This window comes from Macrobrachium nipponense, chromosome 1, assembly GCF_015104395.2.
Source record: "Macrobrachium nipponense isolate FS-2020 chromosome 1, ASM1510439v2, whole genome shotgun sequence".
Taxonomy (NCBI): Eukaryota; Metazoa; Arthropoda; class Malacostraca; order Decapoda; family Palaemonidae; genus Macrobrachium; species Macrobrachium nipponense.
Window position 1 is genome coordinate 78,140,432 of NC_087200.1, and position 19,952 is coordinate 78,160,383.

Below are 19,952 nucleotides of genomic sequence, written 5' to 3' on the forward strand. Positions count from 1 at the left end.
TGTCCTCTGGCTCGGAGAAACAGCTTTGGATAAAAGGGGATCCATAAACTGATCTCTTTTTTAGAAGAACCAGCTCCAAAAATAGGGAAGCAAACTTACTCCCGAACCTTCTTGTACCGCCTTGTCCATGCAAGACAGGACGCTATGGAGAATTTCTGGGTTTTTAAGAATTCCGGGTCCTTAGAACTTATTAGCCAGAACTCCGAGAGACCAATCCAGAAAATTGAACACTTCTAAAGTGATGAAAAGTCCCTTAGGAGAGTGGTTCAATTCTGAAATGCTCCACGTAGATCTGACCGAGACTAAAGAGTGTCGTCTGGAGGCATCAACTAGATTAGCAAAGTCAGCGTCTGCCGATGCAGGAAGAGAAAGACCCATAGTCTCTCCTGTCCCGTACCAAAATACCTCTCTTTCCATGGAGTTTGGAAGGAGGCATGCAGAATACTGTTTGCCCAACTCTTTCTTAGGGTGCCCATCCAAGAATCCAAAGATTGGAGGGCCTTTTTCATTGAAATGGCTGGTTCATTTTCAGGAAGGCCGAGGATTTCACAGTAGTCGTACTAGAAAAGAGAGAACAAGGAGGAGGAGGAGCGGCTGGACTAAGAGAGTCTCCAAACTCTTGCAGTAACAAGGAGGCTAAAGTCTTTGCAATCGAGAGTCCCTCATTTGTAGGAAGCTCGTCATCAGACAACTCATCCAAACCTCCTGACTCCTGACTCCTGACTCCTGACTCCTGCCTCCTGCCTGGGTGACTCCTGACTCCTGGCTCTTGGCTCTTGCCTCCTGGGAGACTCCTCGCTCCTGGTGCCAGACGCCTGATCGGCTCCTCGCAACTGATAAGAGTCTTGCGCTTGGATGACTCCTTACGTTTGGTTGACTCCTCGCTCTTGCTAGGAGCCTCACCTCTAGTAGGAGCATCGATCCTGGCGGCAGGTACCTCCACACGTCTGGAGGACCTCTTGATGGGAAGGGAAGTGTCTTTCCTTCGAGGGAGGCTCCTTTGAAAGTACTCCTACAAAGACGATATCTGTTCCTGCATGGAAACTAGAAATCTTTTAGTAACCTCCTCTTTATCCTCTTCGGGAGGAGGAGAAGGAGGAGGGGAGGAGTCCATGGGCTCCACCTCCTGACTCCTTCTAACTACGGGTGACAATATGGCTCTTTTTGCCCTCTTAACCTCCAAAGGAGACTCCTCGGGAAGTGTTCCGGGCGCGAGTCAGTAGTCGGAGCCTTCCAAACTCCTCTTCAGTGGCGCGCGAGCGATCCGAATCCCTCCAATCACGTCTAGGAGACAAAGACCCCGACGATGAAAAACAATCACGCAGGACGCTTTTACAATAGCGATCCCTGGCAGTCTGGGGTGTCACAGAACCTGCCGAAGGGACACCTGATCGGTGGGGATTCTCCACAACCTCCTTACGGTTTTTGACATTCCTTCTCCTCTGGGCATGTGAGCTTGGAAGAGGTCTAGACCTGGGAGCGTTGTGGAGCCGACCAGATGCCCCCCTCCACTACATTGGGGACACTCACATCACTGTCCACTGTAACATCACTAGCCTTACCTTGCAGGGCAGCCATTTTGTTTTCCATGATCTTGAAGGCTGCTTTTAGATCCGCAAGTTCTTTTGCCGAATCTACAGGATCTGCAATAGGTGAAGAGGCTGAAAAGGAAGGAGAAGTAGCAATTCTTACAATTGGGGAAGATCCCAAACTAGGAACTAGTTCATTCGATCTAGAACTACTCAAACTTCTAGAAGAAGCTTTCCTCACTCTTTCTCTCTCTAACTTTTTCAAATAATTAGTTAGATTCTTCCATTCTCTCTCACTCAAATTCTCACATTCCTTGCAAGTATTAGTGAAAGAACATTCATACTCCCTGCAACCCTTGCATACGGTGTGAGGGTCTACTGAAGCTTTCGGCAACCTCACCTTACAGCCTACATTCACACAACGTCTCACAACCAATCCAGCGTCAGACATTTTTAAGAAAAATCCAAGGCAAGTCCACAAAACAGTCCACAAAAGCGTATGCCAATCCAACAATCCAGATACGTCACCAAAAGTCGGTCAAGAAGATCAATTGCCGGTGAAAAAAGAAAATCCAGTCGAGAGGAACCAACAACAATGTTGACGGCCCAGGCGACAGAAGAAATCTGATTAGAAAACGGGAATGGTTCCTAGTCCTGCCACCAGGGCAGGGCAGGCGTAGATCACCTGACCTACCGGTAGCGTGTGCCGCGAAATTTGAATTTCTGTCGGGGACGACGGAGTCTATAGCTAAGTATATATCTGGCAGGGAAGTTGAATGTATAAAAACATTGTTTTTATTAAGCTTGGCTTCAGGAGCTAGAATTTCAGAACTGTCGGCGTTATCCAGAGATGCGAGTCACGAAGAATTTCTTCCTTCAGGAGAAGTTCTGCTTTCTCCGGATTGCAGCTTTTTAGCAAAGAATGAGGATCCTTTGTTGAGGTGGGAACCTTGGAAGGTTATACCCCTTCCCCAAGATCTTTCTCTTTGTCCAGTAACGACCTTACGAGCCTTTCTGTCCAGGACATCCTATCTCTTCGGGTCCTCTCTTTAGAAGAGAAAAAGGTGTACTTTATCAATTAAAGGTATCAGGCAACAGATCCTATACTTTATTAAGCAAGCTAACCCTGAATCCTTCCCCCCACTAAGGTACACGATGTCAGGGCAGTAGCCACTCAATCAATTACTTTCAACATATGAATTTTGATGATTTGAAAAAATATACTGGATGGAAATCGCCGACAGTATTTAAGCGTCACTACTTAAGTCTTTGGAATCTCTAAAATTTTCAGCAGTTGCAGCGGGTATCATAGTTTCCCCTGACTCTGCCCAGTAGTTTAGTTGAAGATCCAGATCTCCTTTCTACCTATCTCAGCCAACAGTTTATCTAGCCTACCATGTTCATCTACGTTTGTCCTTGAGTCTTAGCTGCTCTTGTGATGGTTTAGTGGGTCTCCTTAATTTTTTTGCTAGGGTCACCCACAATTGATTGTACATACTGATCTTTTAGGATGTGGTCCCCTTATTTTTATGCTAGGGTGCCACATCCCCATTAACAATGGTTATTGTATTGTTTATTAATATCTATGAAACTTATTTGGTGTGTCTTTAGTTTAAGTTTGCTCACACACATGCTTTATTTACAATTCTGTAATGTTTAATAATAATTACTTAATGTGATTTGAACTATGATTGTTCACACATGTTTATCAATCACTATAATGATGTTACCCTATATATGTTAATATAAGTTACTTTTCGTTTATCCTTTATCCATTGTACGAACAATTGTATATATATTTTCTTACAATTATAGTATATAGTTGAATTTTAAGTTTTATTGAGACCTTCTTTATTTCAATCTTGTGCTAATTCTCTGGTGGGACAATTTCGCGCAGCGACACGAACTGAGCCCAGAAAAAGGATTTTGACGTAGGAAAAATCATTTCTGGGCAATTGGTTCGTGTCGCCCAGCGAAATCCCACCTCTTCCCAACCCTTCGCTCAAGAGATTGATTGCTAACTTCAGGATGGCCACCAGAGGCGCGCAGTCACCTAAGCGTGGGTTGTAGTATTAGTAGTAAGTTTGCGCCCCGTTCTGTGGGTCGGCTCTCTTCCTGTGGGATTTTGTGTAGGAAATTTCTAATTGACAAGAAGTTCGTGGTAGTGGTCTCAATCGCCCTAGTTGTTCATACCGACGCCCTCCTTGTGGGTGAGACGAGTCAGTTATACTGACCTTTTCTTTATTTTGTTTATTCTCTGGTATTTGTTAGATCATTTACCTAGAAAATAATGAATTAAAGGATTATTTCGCTGGGCGACACGAACCAATCGCCCAGAAATAGATTTTTCCTACGTCAAAATCCTTTTAGTATCTCTCTTCAACTAATGAAACTACCAAACAGTATAATAAACCATTCATTTCAATTCTTTATTCTATCCTTACCTAATGGAGATACAGAGTTACTGACAGCTATAATGAAACATACGTATACGTAACGTGACAATAAAACAGAAGAAGAATTCTAAAAAAATACGTATTTGTTGGCAGTCTGATTTATTTTATAGTTTATGATATCTAATTCACAATTTTTTTATTAAATGTATTGCATGTACTCATTTCAAATAATTATTAAGTAACCATTAACTATAATAAACAAACAAAAAAAAAAGCTTCCAAACGTCTGTTTACATCCAGCACTTACAAGTATCGAACGATCGACAAGCAATCACTTTACACAGTAAGCCATAAATTTCATTATCTCTCTTCAACTACTGAAACTACCAAACAGTATAATAACCATTCATTTCTATTCTTTATTCTATCTTTACCTAATGTTTTTTTTTATTAGATGTATTGCATGAATAAGTTTTTCAATTTATAGCATCCTTTTACCAATAGAATACTTAAAGCACAAGGGGTAGATGCTGACCAATAAGAGAGCAGGACCTTATGGGGTTGAACTAGCATCGGGAACCAATGGAGAGCGGGAGGATGGTGGCGAGTTTACTCAGTTGGCAGCACGGGAGTTTTAAAATGTTCTCGTGGTCCGGGTGAATCTCGGACTTTACAGCAACAACCTTTTTTCGTATCTTGAAAAACTTTTCGTATGTAGAGCATTAAAATTTTCGCATTGGCCCTTTCGTATCTCAAGTTCTTCGTAAGTTAAGAGCCTTTCGTATCTCGAGGTACTACTGTAAAATAATACCATCCGTAACAGCTTAATTTAAGAATGGTACAAAAATTATGTCAAAGTGACGAAATAATTTCCGAGATGTGTCACTGATACTTTTTAGTGTGGCAAGAAAGAAATAAGCGCTTGCGCGCCTGCGTAACGATTGTAAACAAAACAACACCTTGATCCATGAACTCCCAGCATCCCCCAAGGCGCATGATTCACGAGTTTTCGGCTGGTTGGCCTAAAAGCATTTTTCCGTGAATTTTTTAAAAAACTTTTGTATGTCGACGTAAAATACATCCAGTCGGCACCCGAGAGACAAAAAATGTCGACGTAAAATACGTCAGTCGGCGTTTCAGGGTTAAATCAATTTGTATTTTTCATAGCTAACAAACCTGAGGGCTTAACAATAAGATATTTTCCAAGTGCCAGCTGGTAACAGTTTAAAAACAACAATCAGAGATTGTAAAAGCAAGGAATCTGTGAGATTTGGCTACGCCTGCATGTACAAGGTGAAAGCTGGTCAGAGACCGGACATTCAACCTCATGAAGCACCAGTCTTTTCCCAAGCTAGGAGATAAGAAAATGTAGAGGGGGCAGCTAGAGGTGGGCAGTACATGTTAAGACTTCAGGTTTGTTAGCTATGAAAAATGATATTGTTATGATACAATAAAGTTTCATACATACTTACCTGCTGATATATACATAGCTAAGACTCCGTCGTCCCCGACAGAAATTCAAATTTCGCGCCTACTCGCTACAGGTAGGTCCGGTGATCTACCGGCCTGCCCGGGTGGGCGGCAGGACTAGGAAACCATTCCCGTTTCTATCATATTTTCTCTCTTCCACCTGTCTCCTGCGGGGAGGCTGGGTGGGCCATTAATCGTATATATCTGCCAGGTATGTATGAAACTTTATTGTATCATAACAATATCATTTTCATACAATCAACTTACCTGTCAGATATATACATAGCTGATTGGCACCCTTTGGTGGAGGGTAAGAGACAGCTACTTATGGAATAGACAGGTAAACAACATATGTTGTAGGTATAAATAAACCTTGGTTGCTACTGATAGGTGGTAGACTTTGTGGCTGCTGCCCATGAGTCTGCATCACCTCAAGAAACTTTAGCGAGATATATGATCTATGGCCAAGAGTTCTTGTGGGTCTGCCGATGGGGTCTTATCCGCTTACTCGGCAGAGCCTGAAAGGACTTTGTCAACGGGTGCTGATCCACTTATATGACAATACCTTATGAAGGAGCACAAACCAATTCCCGACCACTTGATCCTAACCACCGTGTTAGTATTAAAAAATTGTTCCAAGTTATCCCCAAACTCTTCACAACAACCATAACTCAAAACAACTTACGCACGCACATAATTTTCAAAAAAAAAAATAATAATAATGATACTCATCTAATAAGATATCACAAGAGTTCCTTACTGAACAATAGTGACTGGCCGCCAGTGCAACGTCTGCACTTTGTCAGCAGAAAGTCTAGAACATATCTAATAGACGGTATGTACCATTTAAGGATTGGTGTTAGCTCCTATACCCAGGATCGTATCCGCAGACACGAAAGGACCCTGAGAAAAACATTTCTCGTAGGTCACACAAACGTCTTTCAAGTAGTGAGATGCAAACACTGAGTTGCACCTCCAATATGTCGCTTCCAAGATATTCTTTAGCGACATATTTCTGTGAAAAGAGAGAGACGTCGCTAGTGCTCTCACCTCATGTGCTCTTACTCTCAAGAGTCTAAAAGAGTCGTCAGTGCAGATTTTGTGAACGTCTGTAATGACGTTCCTTACAAAAAAGGCTAAAGCATTTTTGGACATAGGTCTTGTAGGATCTTTAACAGAGCACCAAAGACCTTGTCTAGAACCTCCCATCTGTTCTTCCTCTGTAGGTAGAATTTTAGCCGTCTTACAGGGCAAAGAGACCTTTCAGCTTCTTTACCGACGAGACCCGATAAGCCTTTAACTTCGAAGTTCTTGGGCCAGGGATTCGAAGGATTTTCGTTCTTTGCCAGAAACAGTGCTTTGAACGAACAGATGGCTGAGTCTCTTTTGAATCCTACTTTATCATTCTAGGGCATGCAGCTCACTAACTCTTTTGGCTGTCGCCAGTGACAAGAGAAACAAACACTTTCTCGTTAAATCTCAAAACGAGGCCATATGAGGAGGTTCGAACCTTTTCAGAGGACAAGAACTTCAGGTAAAATGACAACATCGAGGTTCCAGCTAGGAGGAGATGTATCCTTAGACTTCGAGGTCTCAAAGGATCTTATAAGATCGTGTAGATCTTTATTATCTGCAAGCTCTAGGCCTCTATTCCTGAAGACGGCCGAAAGCATACTCCTGTATCCCTTTATAGTGGATACAGAAAGATGTGAGTCCTCTCTAAGGAATAACAGAAAATCGGCAATTTCGGTCACAGAGGTACTGGAGGAGGACAACTTCTTCGACTTACACCATCTTCTAAAAACCTCCCACTTAGATTGATAGACTCGCATAGTGGAAGCTCTGCGGGCTCTAGCGATCGCGCTTGCAGCCTTGCGAGAAAAACCTCTCGCTCTGACAAGTCTTTCGATAGTCGAAAGGCAGTCAGAGCGAGAGCGGGGAGGTTTTTTTGATGATACCTCTTCGTGTGGTTTGTCTGAGAAGATCCATCCTTCTAGGATGGGATCTGGGGAAGTCTACTGTCCACTCCACTACCCTCTGTGAACCAATCTTGTGCCGGCCAAAAGGGGGCTATCAGGGTCATTTTCGTCCCCTTTGAAGCCACAAACTTCTTTAGCACTTGTCCCAGAATCTTGAGTGGGGGAAATGCGTAGACGTCTACATGGGACCAGTCTAGAAGGAAGGCGTCGACTGTTAGAGCTCTGGGGTCTTCTACCACTGAGCAAAAGACTTCCAGTCTTTTGGAGAGGAATGTGGCAAACAGGTCCACATGAGGAGTCCCCCATAGAGACCAAAGACTCTGACAACTTCTGAGTGGAGGGTCCCATTCTGAGTGGAGGGTCATTCTGCCCTCACGTTCCTCACTCCCTGAACAAACCTCGTCAGGAGGGAGATGTTCCTTTGGGAGGTCCAAAGTAGAAGATCTCTTGCGAGCTCGTACAGGAAAAACGAGTGTGTCCCTCCTTGCTTCCGAATGTAGGCAAGGGCGGTGGTGTTGTCCGCGTTTACTTGGACTACACTGTTTGTCACTATAGGTTCTTTGCAATTTATGTGCCAGGACACCTGAACTGCACTCCAGGTGCCTGACACTTCTCTCTTTCCTAAGGTTGCTCCCCAACCTTTTTCCGACGCATCGGAAAACAATACAAGGCTTGGGTTCCGAATCTCCAGGGAAATACCCTTGTTCTCCTTTAGTGGGGGCAACCACCATTCCAAGTGTTGTCTCATCTCCACTGGAATGGGAAAACTATCCGAGAGAAGTCCTATCTTCCAGTTCCACGATCTCTTGAGGAAGAACTGAAGAGGACGAAGATGAAGTCTTCCTAGAGGAAAGAACTGTTCAAGGGAGGAAAGGGTCCCTAGAAGGCTCAACCATTCCCTCGCCGAAGTACGTTCTTTCCCTAAGAAGAGAGACTTTCTCTAAGCCTCTCACGAGTCTCTCTTGAGAAGGAAATACTCGAAAACCCCGAGAATCCATCTGAATCCCCAGATAGACCAAGTTCTGGCTGGGGATCAGCTGAGACTTCTCGAGGTTTACGAGTAATCCCAATGATTTGATCAGGTTTAGGGTCAAAGCAAGGTCCTCCAAACACTGTCTCTCTGATCTGGCTCTGATGAGCCAGTCGTCTAGATACAGAGAGATATTGACACCTTTCAGGTGAAGCCATCTCGCCACATTTTTCATCAGGCTTGTGAAGACCTGAGGAGCAGTGGACAGGCCGAAACACAAGGCCCTGAACTGGTAGATCCTTCCCCCCGTCATGAAACGGAGGTACTTCTTCGACGAAGGATGAATCGGGACGTGAAAATAGGCATCTTGGAGATCCAGGGAAACCATCCAATCCCCTTGGCGAAGAGCCGCAAGGACTGACGCAGAAGTTTCCATGGCGAACTTCTCTTTCTGAACAAATTTGTTCAGAGCGCTGACGTCTAGAACTGGTCTCCAGCCCCCCGAGGCCTTTGCAACCAGGAAAAGGCGATTGTAAAACCCCGGGGAGTTTTGATCCAGCACTAGTTCTATCACTCTCTTGTCCCACATCTGATCCACATTAGCCGAAGAGTATCTCTCAGAACAGGGTCTGCATCGATGAGTGCCCAGGCATCCGCAAATCCCAGGAGCCTGGCACCTACTGGTGTTTGGAGGATCCTTACATCACTTTCCCCTTTTAAAGGGACGGAAGGAAGATCTACCTCTCCTCTCAGGCGCTTTCCTTTTTGAGGGAGCTCTGGAGGGAGGGCCACCTCGAAAGGGCTGAAGAGACGTACTCGCCCCTTTCTTCTCTCCCACTACCGCAGGCCTCTTCTTTCTGGAAGACTGAAGGAGAAGATCCTGGGTCGCCTTCTCAGTTAGTGAATGGGAAATGTCCCTCACCAACTGAGAAGGGAACAGAAAGTCAGACATGGGAGCAAACATCAAAGCTGCTCTTTGTGAGTGCGAAACCGCCTTGGTCAGAAAGGCGCTAAAAACTGCCCTCTTCTTCAAGAGTCCCGCTCCAAATAAAGAGGAGACTTCCCCTGAGCCATCCTGTACCGCCTTGTCTATACACGACAAGATACAGAGGAGAACTTCAGGATCGAGGCCCTCCGAGTCATGGGCCTTCTTGGCCATCACCCCAAGGGACCAATCCAGGAAATTGAATACTTCCAATACATGGAAGAGTCCCTTGAGGAGATGATCAAGCTCGGAAAGACCCCAAGTCACACGAGCAGAGTTCAAGCCATGCCTTCTTGACGCGTCTACCAGACTGGAAAAGTCAGCTTCCGCAGAAGCTGGGAGAGAGTGTCCCATATTCTCCCCTGTCTGGTACCAAATACCCCTTTTTCCTGTAAGTCTAGCAGGGGGCATACAGAAGACAGTTCTGACCAGATCCTTCTTCGTTTTCATCCAGTTATCCAGAGACTGGAGAGCTCTCTTCATAGAGATGGTCGGTCTCATTTTCAGAAAAGACGAAGACTTTGGCGTCTTGGAGCTAGAAAAGAGAGAGCGCGGAGAAGGAGGAGCGGCAGGAGTTAAGGAATCTCCATATTCCTGAAGAAGAAGAGATGTCAAAACCTTGTAGTTTGAAAGCCCTTCTCTACCACGAGCCTCGTCTTCTGAATCCTCTTCAACAAAAGGATCAGAAGGAGAATCCATCTTCAAATCTGGGGGTCTTTCCAAACATCTCTCTCTGCGGGAGACAAACTCCTAACCGGAGAGGGGCTAAGAGTATGTACAGAGCCCCTCTGAAACAAAGCTGGCGTCTCGCGCCTGGCTAACACTTCGCGCCTGACTGGCTCCTGGCGCTTGGTTGGCGCCTCGCACCTGGCTGACGCCTCGCGCCTGGCTGGCGCCTCGTGCCTGACTGGATCCTCGCGCCTAGTTGGTTCCTCGCGCCTGGTAGGCTGCTCGCGCTTGTCTGGCGCCTCGCTCCTGGTTGACGCCTCTCGCCTGGTTGGAATCTTGCGACTGGAAGACGCTTCGCTGAAATAAAGATTCTCGCGCTTGGCTGGCGCTTCACGCTTGGCAGACATCTCGTGGTCGGAAGGCATCTCACGCCTGGAAGACGCCTCACGTCTGGCTGGAGCCTCGTGCCTGGCAGGAGAAAGAAGACTAGACTTCTTGACAGGAAGTCTAACGTCCTTCTTACGAGGAGGATCTTTCGAAAGGACTCCGACCAACACGGCTAACTGTTCTTGAACCGCTAAAAGAATCCTCTTGGAAGCCTCTCCAGCGTCCTCTTCAACAGGAGAGGGAGACCTCGAAGGAGTTCTACCCGGTCTGTCGTAACAGAGAGACGTCAAAACCACCTTCGCCTTCTTGATCGCGGAGGGAGCTTCATCAGAAAGGTGCTCGGGGCTCGAGTCAAACAAAGGCTCTTTCCAGTGCCTTCTCAGGGGCCTGGAAAGGTCCGAATCCTTCCACCCTCGTTTAGGTGAAGGAGAACCGGACGACGAGAAACACTCTCGGAGGACGCTTTTTCTAAAGCGGTTCTGAGCAGTCTGTTGCGCTACAGAGCCTGCTGAAGGGACGCCTGACCGGTGGGGATTCTCCACAACCTCCGTAAGGCTTTCGACTTTCCTTCTCCTCTGGGCTTGGGAGCTTGAAAGAGGTCTAGGCCTGGGAGCGTCGCAAAGACGGTCAGACGCCCCCTCCACAACACTGGGGGCACTCACTTCACTAAACACGTCACTTTCACTATCCTTACCTTTCAGGGCAGCCATTTTGGATTTCATCCTATGAAGTGTAGCCTTCAGATCAGCGATCTCCGAGGCTGAATCTGAATGCAAAGCCTGTGAGGGCCCTGATAAAGAGGGAGAATCAAATGCATGGTTTACAGAAGAGTTAGAATCAGGAAAAGGCTCAATAGGCCTTGTACTACCCGCACCCTTAGATGCAGCCCTTCTAATTCTATCCCTCTCTAACTTCTTCAAGTAAGAAGTTAGAGTCTTCCATTCCTCAACACTCAACCTTTCACACTCATGACAGGTGTTAGTCAAAGAACATTCAAAACCTCTACATTTACGGCATACAGTGTGAGGATCAACCGAAGCCTTCGGTATCCTCACCTTGCAGCCTACATTCACACAAACTCTCACACTAACATTTGAATCAGACATTCTGTAGAAAAATCAAAAGCAAGTCCAAATCCAGTCCACAGTAGCGAATGCCAAAACAATGATCCAGGTACGTCACCAAAAAGTCCGATGAAAGAAGATCAATTGCCTTGAAAAACGAAAATTCTAGTTAGGAGGAAGAAGTAACAACAATGTTGATACCACCGGCGACAGAGAAAATATGATAGAAAACGGGAATGGTTCCTAGTCCTGCCGCCCAGGGCAGGCCGGTAGATCACCTGACATACCTGTAGCGAGTGGCGCGAAATTTGAATTTCTGTCGGGGATGACGGAGTCTTAGCTATGTATATATCTGACAGGTAAGTTGATTGTATGAAAATACAAATTGATTAAAAAATTTGTCATTTGTTCATATGCGGAACAAACCTTTGGCCTTAACAATAGGATAAACTTATACTTGGAGGGAGGAGTTAACCTACCTGACCAATGTCCGTGAGAAGACAGATAAACTGACATCTAATAACCCAGCCACCTGGGTTGCAATACAGTGTCCCCCCCTGTATTCGCAGGGATGGGTACCAGACACCCCCCGTGAATAGCGCTAACCCGCGAATAGTTAGAACTCCCCTCTAAAAATGCTTATATCTGCCTATCTTGAGAGTTCAAATACCAAATGCCTATCTTGAAAGTTCAAATACCAACCCCTCCCTGGTATCTCTCTCATCATAATTTAGGTCATGAAGCTCCCCCACTCTTTGAAGAAGCCAAGGCCAAAAGGAAAACTGTCTTGAGCATCAAGTTTCTGTCTGATCATCGACGCAAGGGCTCAAAAAGAGCTCTCGTGAAACTTCTAAGGACAATTGAAACATCCTATGCCAGAGGCTTAAGTTCCCTTGGTGAACAGGTCTGTTCGAAACCCTTGAACAACAAGATCTCCCAGGATGAAGATATGTCTACGCCTCTTAGACGCAACGCCAGGCTCAACGCTGCTTGTAGCCCCCGATAGCAAAAACTGAAAGGCCTTTCTCATCCGTGAGGAAGACCAAAAAATCTGCTAAATGTTGGACAGAGGTTTTGAGTGGAAAGAAACCCCGTTGACGACACCAATCGCAGTTGATTGCCCATTTCCCTTGGTAAACTGCAGAAGAGGAATTCCTGGGATGACTGGACAAATGTATTGCTGCTTCCTGAGAAAAATCTCTCACATGGAGGAGATACTTGATAGTCTCCATCCGTGAAGAGACAGGGATTCCACTGACCGGAGAAACCTTTTGACGTGAGGCTGGCAAAGAAGCTGCTGCCATGGGGGAATCTCTCTTGGAACCTCTGACAGAAGAAACAGAAGGGCTGGAAAACCATTGCTGCATTGCGGACCACAAGAGGAGCTACCAATGTCCTGAGATTTCAAGAACTCATCACCTTGTTCAGCACTTGATGGATCAAGCAAAACAGTGGGAAGGCATACACTAGGTTGTCCTAAGGGTGTTAGAAAACATCCTCCACCAGAGCTAGAGGATCCTGCAGAAGGAAGGCTTTGTGAACTATATGAGGTTTCAGGGACTAGCGGATCATGCATGTCTTCACTCCCGTTAAGCCAAACACCACGCTATGACAATGTGTGAGGCGGAGCCTCCCGTCTTAGCCAATGGCTGAGCAGGACCCTTCTGTCTTAAGAAATGGCTGTGCAGGAAATCTTTCTCTCGCATTCCCCCTCCCCCACTCTCAGACATCGGCAAACCCTGTCCCCCCCTAAAATACTTGAAAAGACAATAGATTTTATATGTTTTGTGGTGCATAACTCAGATTTTGAACGGCTTCGCAGATACAGAAAATCTATTTTTGAAAACTAGCGACCGCATAAAAGGGCAATCGCACAATCCGATCACGCATATTTCAGGACCATACTGTACATAAAACTTTTGCCTTCTGTCTTTCATTGCATTTCATTCTGGTGTCAGATTGGAAAACATTCACAACTGTAATGTCTGCAAAAAATATTAGTAAACTAGTATTGCAGTGCACAAACCTGGTGGTTGACCCTGCCAAGCTGCAGCTGTTTGTGGACGATGTTGAGGAGATCCCATTACTGGGGTGCTGCCTCCGAAAGGAGTTCCTCCTGCTGGGGTTCCACCCATTGGTGTGGTTGGTTTTGAACCAACCCATCCTCCCATGCCTGCTAGGTTACCTGGTTAAAAAACCAAAGAATTGTTAAAATAATCCATAAGGAAAAGACTAATATTTTGATGATTATTGCTTTGTATTCCAAATGAGGTTAATACATTTACAGTAATATGGTTGGTACAAGCAACCTACCTAAGTCTGCAAAAGGATCAGATGGTTTATTGGGCTGCTGGGGAGGTGGAGGTCGAGTAAAGCCACCACCCACGGCATTTACTGGACTGTTAGGCCCTCCTATTATGCGTGGACCCATCATGGGGCTTCCTGCTGGAGGAACAGCGCTGCTGTTCATAGTACCCATGGGCTGCTGTTCAGAGAGATTTTAAGAAATTGACATATTCATCAACCAAACTTTCTTCTTATGAAAGATTATATGTAAATATGTAACAAGTTTTGGCAAAATGTAAAAGTTTTTATGGAAAAAAATGCTTGATTAAGATTATTGTATTCTTGCTGGAGAGAGTGATTGGTTGAATACTGAAGGTGGTTCCTAGATAAAGGAGAGTTACGTATCCATGGCTACTACTTTTACAGAGGGAATGGGGAATGATATAGAGGGAGTAGGGAGAAAAATAGCAAAAGGAACAATGTAGGTACATATAAGCAATTTTGTTAAGTATGAAAAGGGGTCATGAATGGAAGATGGCACGTGTCATGTTTCAGACAATACAATGCTGACTGATGATTATGACGACAGAGATCAGGAATTACATAGGAGTTTGAAATTTACTTTAAAATTAGAAACCTGTGTTGGAATATAGTGCAATGAATATATAAAGTGAAATGAGTAAAGCAAGTGAAAAAATAAAAGTCATTGATCCATTTAAGTAGTATTTGTAATTGCGAAAAAAATTATGAGTCACAGAAGAGGTGCTGGAAGAGGCTTACAGGTCCCTGCTAAAGCTTTGAAGGTATGTTAAGAGTACTGTTAACACATGAATGAAAAGATGTTGAAGCTACTGACATAAATTCTTTATGTAGTGGAAGTCAAAATGAGATGGAAAAACTAAGAAATGTGGAGATGATAAGAAAAAATGGTATGTAATAAGGTTAGCTTAGTTGTATAATTTGAAAGAGTTGAGAGTCTGAAAATAGCTATGTAAAACAAACAATTATTCTATTCCATAAAAACAGTCAAAAATAACAATTTGTCGAACATTGTATTTTTCTAACTATACAAACCTGAGGTCCTTTAATTATAGGAATATAACTTGCGGCAGCTGGAACCGGTCGTAAGCTTTGAACAAGGGAGTTCAGTAGTTAACTGCTTGTCCGACATTCTGGGAGGTGAAGATTCACTTTGCTTTAGGCCCAGGAAAACACAGAGTCAGGGGTGGCATGAGGTGGGACTATGTGTAAAGGACCTCAGGTTTGTATAGTTAGCAAAAATACAATTTTCGACAAATTGTTATTTGTTCCGATACGAATACAAACCATCGGTCCTTTAACAATAGGAAGACTCACTTCTTGGTGGGTGGAATCTGAGTCAATGAACAGACTGGTGTTTGTCCAACCTGGTTCCCTCCCTGGTCGTAAGAGCAGAGGGAAGGATCCTAGCCTCTGCCCAATGATCGGGGTATGTACCGCAGGATCAATGGTCAGACCTCTGGACCCAAGTAATAAGAGGGAGGCAAGCGTACCTCTTAAAACTAGCAAGCAAGAACTTGTTCCTATTGCAAGAGGCAATATGAAGTCATGGGTTTGTCTCTTGTTGGCTTCCACTTAACCCCCCTTGTTGGGGAAAGTGGTGGATAACTGCTCCTATCCCTAATGAAAGGGGTAGGATGGGGCTCGGTCGAGTCGCTTACCTGCATCGGTCTCCTGTTCCAGCATAGTGACAACCGCGTCCCTCTGCGCAGAGGGGGAGGAGAGATGGGGAAGAGAAGCCAGTCACACTCTCATTCACTCATCCATTCATGCAGTCACACAAGGATGCGATGCTGTTCTGTCCGCTCGGGTGCTGGGTAAGCTACACAACTTGTCGAACAGCCACCATGAATCCCAAGGAAAAAAGTGTCCAAGGACCTGTGGGCTATATCCCGAAGGTAGAAGGAGGTGAAGGTGGTCTGGTTGGTCCAGACCCCCACCTTTAGGACCTGCAGCACGGAGAAGTTCTTGCGGAACGCAAGGGAAGGACCACTACCTCTGACTTCGTGGGCTCTCGGATGAAGGGTACAGATGTCGTCACTACCATCAGCCTCGTATGCCCTCCTGACCACCTCACGCAGCCAGAAAGAATGTTCTTGGATACTTCTTTCTTGGTCACCCCAGTGCTAATGAAAAGGCATCGACACTCAGGCCTGAGGTGCCGAGTTCTCTGCAGATAGCTCCGTAGCGCCCTCACAGGACAAAGCAGCATCTCATCTGCATTGTTGTCGGTGAAGTCCAGTAGGGAGGGGATCGTGAATGACTCGAACCGGTCATCAGGGACCGAAGGATTCTGAGTCTTCGCTACAAAGTTCAGGACGAAATCGAGCGCCACAGATCCTCATCCCCTGGTATGCTTGACGTCGAAGGATAAGCCATGAAGTTCCCCTACTCTCTTCGCTGATGCCAGGGCCAGCAAGAAGAGGGTCTTGAGTGTCAGATCCCTGTCTGACGACTCTTGGAGTGGCTCGAAGGGTCTTCGAGTCAGACTCCTTAGGAAAAGTCACATCCCACCCCAGGGGCCTGAGTTCCCTGGGTGGGCAAGACCTCTCGAAGCTCCTCATTAGCAGGGAGATCTCAAACGAGTTCGAGATATCCACTCCCCTCAGTTTCAGGACTAGGGTCAGGGCGGCTCTGTATCCTTTGACTCTGGGGACGGAGAGGAGCTTCTCTCGGCAAAGGAAGACGAGGAAATCCGCTACCGGCTGAAGAGTGGCTCTGAGAGGAGATAGACCTCGTCTACGACACCAACCACAGAAGATGGCCCACTTCCCTGGAAGACAGCTGCAGAGGACTGTCTGATGTACCCAGCCATCTCTGTTGCTGTTCGGCGAGAAAACCCTCTCGCTCGCAAGAGATGGTGCATAACAGCCAGCCGTGAAGATGAAGGAACTGGAGTGACTAGTGGTACCTAGTTCCACGTGTGGCTGGACGATAAAGTTGTGCCAAGGGGCTGAGGCCATTTGGGAGCCACCAAGATCATCCGGAGATTCGGGGTGACCAGCACTCGGCTGATCACCTTGCTAATCAGACAGAACGGGGGAAAGGCATAAACGAAGAGGTTGTCCCACGGGTGTTGAGGAGTGTCCTCTGCAGCTGCCCATGGGTCCGGCACAGCCGAGTAGAAAACCTGAAGTTTCCTGTTGTGCCGGGTGGCGAACAGATCCATGACTGGATGCCCCCACAGGTTGAAGAGCCTTTCCGCCACGTCTGGGTGTAGGGACCATTCGGTCCCTATCACCTGATCCCAACGGCTGAACTTGTCTGCTACTACATTCCTCTTGCCTGGAATGTAGCGGGCTGACAGCTCTACCGAGTGAGCTACGGCCCACTCGTGCACCTGCAATGTCAACTGGTGCAACGGGAGGGATACTAGGCTCCCCCTCGTGAGAAGGAGGGCTGGGAGGAGGGCTGGTTACAGTCGCTCCTAGAAGAAGTCGAAGGCAGAGTCTTTCCCCTGGGCCTCGATGATGCAATCGTCTTGGCCACAGAGGAAGTGCTAACCAAGTTCTTGGGCTTGGCCGCAGTAGCTCGAGGCTGCCCAGACGCCTTCGAGACTGCCTGGTGTACTAGACAGTCACTGTCATCAGTGTGCCGTCGCTCCACTGCAGCGTCCACCATCTCTCCGGGTAAGAGAGAGGAGTAACTCCCCACCGATCCGTTGCGAAGACCCAGAGCTGTCTCATGCCCAGCCGGCCTGGTCACTCGGGTGAGGACTGCGTCCCTACGCCGAACGAAAGAACCAGGTTGGCCCACAGATTTGCCGTCTGGTGGGCTAGGTAGGAGATGACTCTAGCTCCAGACTGGCACAGTCTCCCGAAAGCCGGGTCACCTTCAGGAGTGATATTTCCCGAAGTGGCCGCAACCTTAGACACCGTGAGGGACCACAGGTCTAACCAGGAGACTGCTTGGAATGCCGCCATGGTGGTTGATTCCAAGGCGAGTGCCTCTTGCTGCGAGAACCATAAGTTCTCCAACAGGAGCTGCTGCAGACACACCCCCGGAGTTAGCCTAGCTAGTTCCAAGTTAACCTGTTTGGGCAGCAAAGGGTCCTCCGATGGCACATAGAATCTCCTCTGTCACAGTACAGGCGGAGGAAGTGGCTTGGAAGACCTGCCAGACCGTAGCGAACCCTCCTGTCCGGAGACGAGAGTCCACCTGGCCCAGCATCGAATCAGCCAGAGCCAATCATGGCAGATCTACCATCATCTTGGGTTCCTTCTTAGGACCCCAGAATGACTCGAGCCTGGAGGTAGGCTCAGAAGGTGGGAGCGGCGATCCTTCCCCGAGGTCATTGTGCTGACAAATCAGCGCAATAACCTCTGCAAACGACCTCTGGATCTTGGGAGTGACCGTGTCTTGTGGAGTAGGTCCGTCAAGTCCCTCCAACAAGAGCGCCTCCTGAGACCCTCCTCCTTCCTAAGGAGGAACTGCAACAGACCCCTCCTGGTTTCCTCATGCCACTTGCGCGTACAACCTGGTCGGTCCTAAGACCGTGCCAGGCTCGTAGGGTGTCGTGGTGGGCGCGCTCCTCACGGTCACTCCGGATCACCTTGCTCTTCCCGGCGTAGCCCGAGGAGTTGAAGGGATCGGAGAGGAAGACCTGACGCTCCCCCTCGCTCACCGGCAGAACCAGTGTGCTGGGGGGCTGCAGGCGATCGCCAACCGCGGTGGCGATCGAGCTGCAGGCCTGGTCACACGGCTCTCCGGGGGAGAGTGGCTGGACCGTGAACAGCAGCTCCGGTCCCGTGCGTCAGAGGAGCTGCTGCTGGTCCCCCTACCTGCCCGGTCCCGGTGGGAGCAGCGGTCAGGGGACCTGCAGAGTCCGCTGTCGCGGTGGGAGCGGGGCCTGTCCTCACGGCGCGTCGACCCGCTGGGCCGGTTCCGGCGACCAAGATAACCTCTTCCTTGTCTCAACCCGCGGCCAGTCTGGGAGCGTAGCATCAGCCCTGGGAGCCCATGTATCCCTACGAGAGCGATCACTGGCCTGGCAGGAGTCACCTGAGCGACTCTCACCTGTCTTCCGCTCCGTGCCTTGGTCCTGGCGCCGAGCAAACTTCGGAAGCCTGGACTTTGTGCTGCTACGGTTCAACCCCGCGGGCAAACCCGGCACACTCGGTACCTCTCGCGAACGAGAGGCTGAGACAGAACCTGATGCAGCGGCAGAGTCCCTAGCAACAGGTGAGGAGATACCGGTGTTAGCTGGTACCCCTCTGGTCCCCGACTTCTTCCTTGCGGAAGGAGACGGGCCCCGCTCCAACCAGCGGAAGACCTCCCCGCCCCACCAGTGTGAGACGGGCCCTTAGAAGTTCCCGAAGGAGACTACTTAGGGGGGGAGGAGACAGCCTTCTTCTTCCTCGGCCGTGAAGCCTTGGAAGTCGAAGGGGAAGAGGCGGCAGCAGACGACGACGAAGACGACGATGAAGACGATGACGACACCTTCCTCCTCTTCCTCTTCTCCTCATCTGCTTCCTCAGGACAGTCGTCAGATCCTACATCCAGGATGGAGCCGGGGGGGCAATTGCCGAAGCAACACGGCCCGGCTGCACCTGTCCGGAAGGACCTGCAACTGGAGCAGCAACACCACGGGCAGGAACGACGTCAGCAGGGGCTGGTCCAGGTAAGGCAGAAACGTCAGGTACGGCAGGCACGGCAGGAACAGCAGGAGGCGGAGCAGCGGCCAGCGACTTCCTGGGTACTGGTGGCAGGTCCAGGGGCGAGCTCTTTGGGCACCGGAAGTCGGGGGCTAGGGCGGGCGAGAGTGGCGAAACAGGGCGGCGGTGTACAACCCTCCTCGGAACGCTAGGGAACGGCGCTCCACTGCAGCTGAAGGGGCGTCACGGTAGCAATATGCGCATATAACCAGGTGAGGCTGGACGGCATACCTGGGGTTTACAACGGTGGTGGTGGTGGTGGTTACCGGACCGTGCGTGGGACCGGAGCAAGAGCACTCGCCACTCGCCCAGGTGATGCAACAGCCCCTGAAAACTCAGTGTCCCTTGGAGACCCAACGAGCACCACACCTGGCCGAGGTCATCAACCCGAGCGGCAGTTGCACCTGAGGAGGCAAAAGTCGGGTTAGTAGGAGGGGTTCCCCTTGCCGGGGGGGGGCGGGGGGGACGACAAGTCCCAGCCCGAGCGAACGGAAGACCGCGAGTACAATTGGATTGTCGGGGTC

The 19,952-nt window shown here is 48.1% G+C and overlaps 2 protein-coding genes across 2 annotated transcripts in view; one reads left to right on the forward strand and one right to left on the reverse strand.

Annotated features, from left to right (window-relative positions):
• LOC135218836 (cyclin-G-associated kinase-like) overlaps positions 1–19,952 on the forward strand; it is a gene marked incomplete in the record, with an annotated part of 495,799 nt that overhangs the window by 419,888 nt on the left and 55,959 nt on the right.
• Positions 1–19,952, reverse strand: part of LOC135220042 (probable global transcription activator SNF2L2) — a 51,899-nt gene that overhangs the window by 23,149 nt on the left and 8,798 nt on the right. Inside the window, exons 2-6 of the mRNA XM_064257373.1 lie at positions 13,763–13,934; positions 13,476–13,634; positions 12,869–12,967; positions 11,080–11,175; positions 6,446–6,615 (exon numbers count right to left, since the gene is read on the reverse strand). Of these exons, the coding sequence (XP_064113443.1) occupies positions 6,446–6,615; positions 11,080–11,175; positions 12,869–12,967; positions 13,476–13,634; positions 13,763–13,934 (696 nt within the window). The remainder of the gene's footprint in view (positions 1–6,445; positions 6,616–11,079; positions 11,176–12,868; positions 12,968–13,475; positions 13,635–13,762; positions 13,935–19,952) is intronic.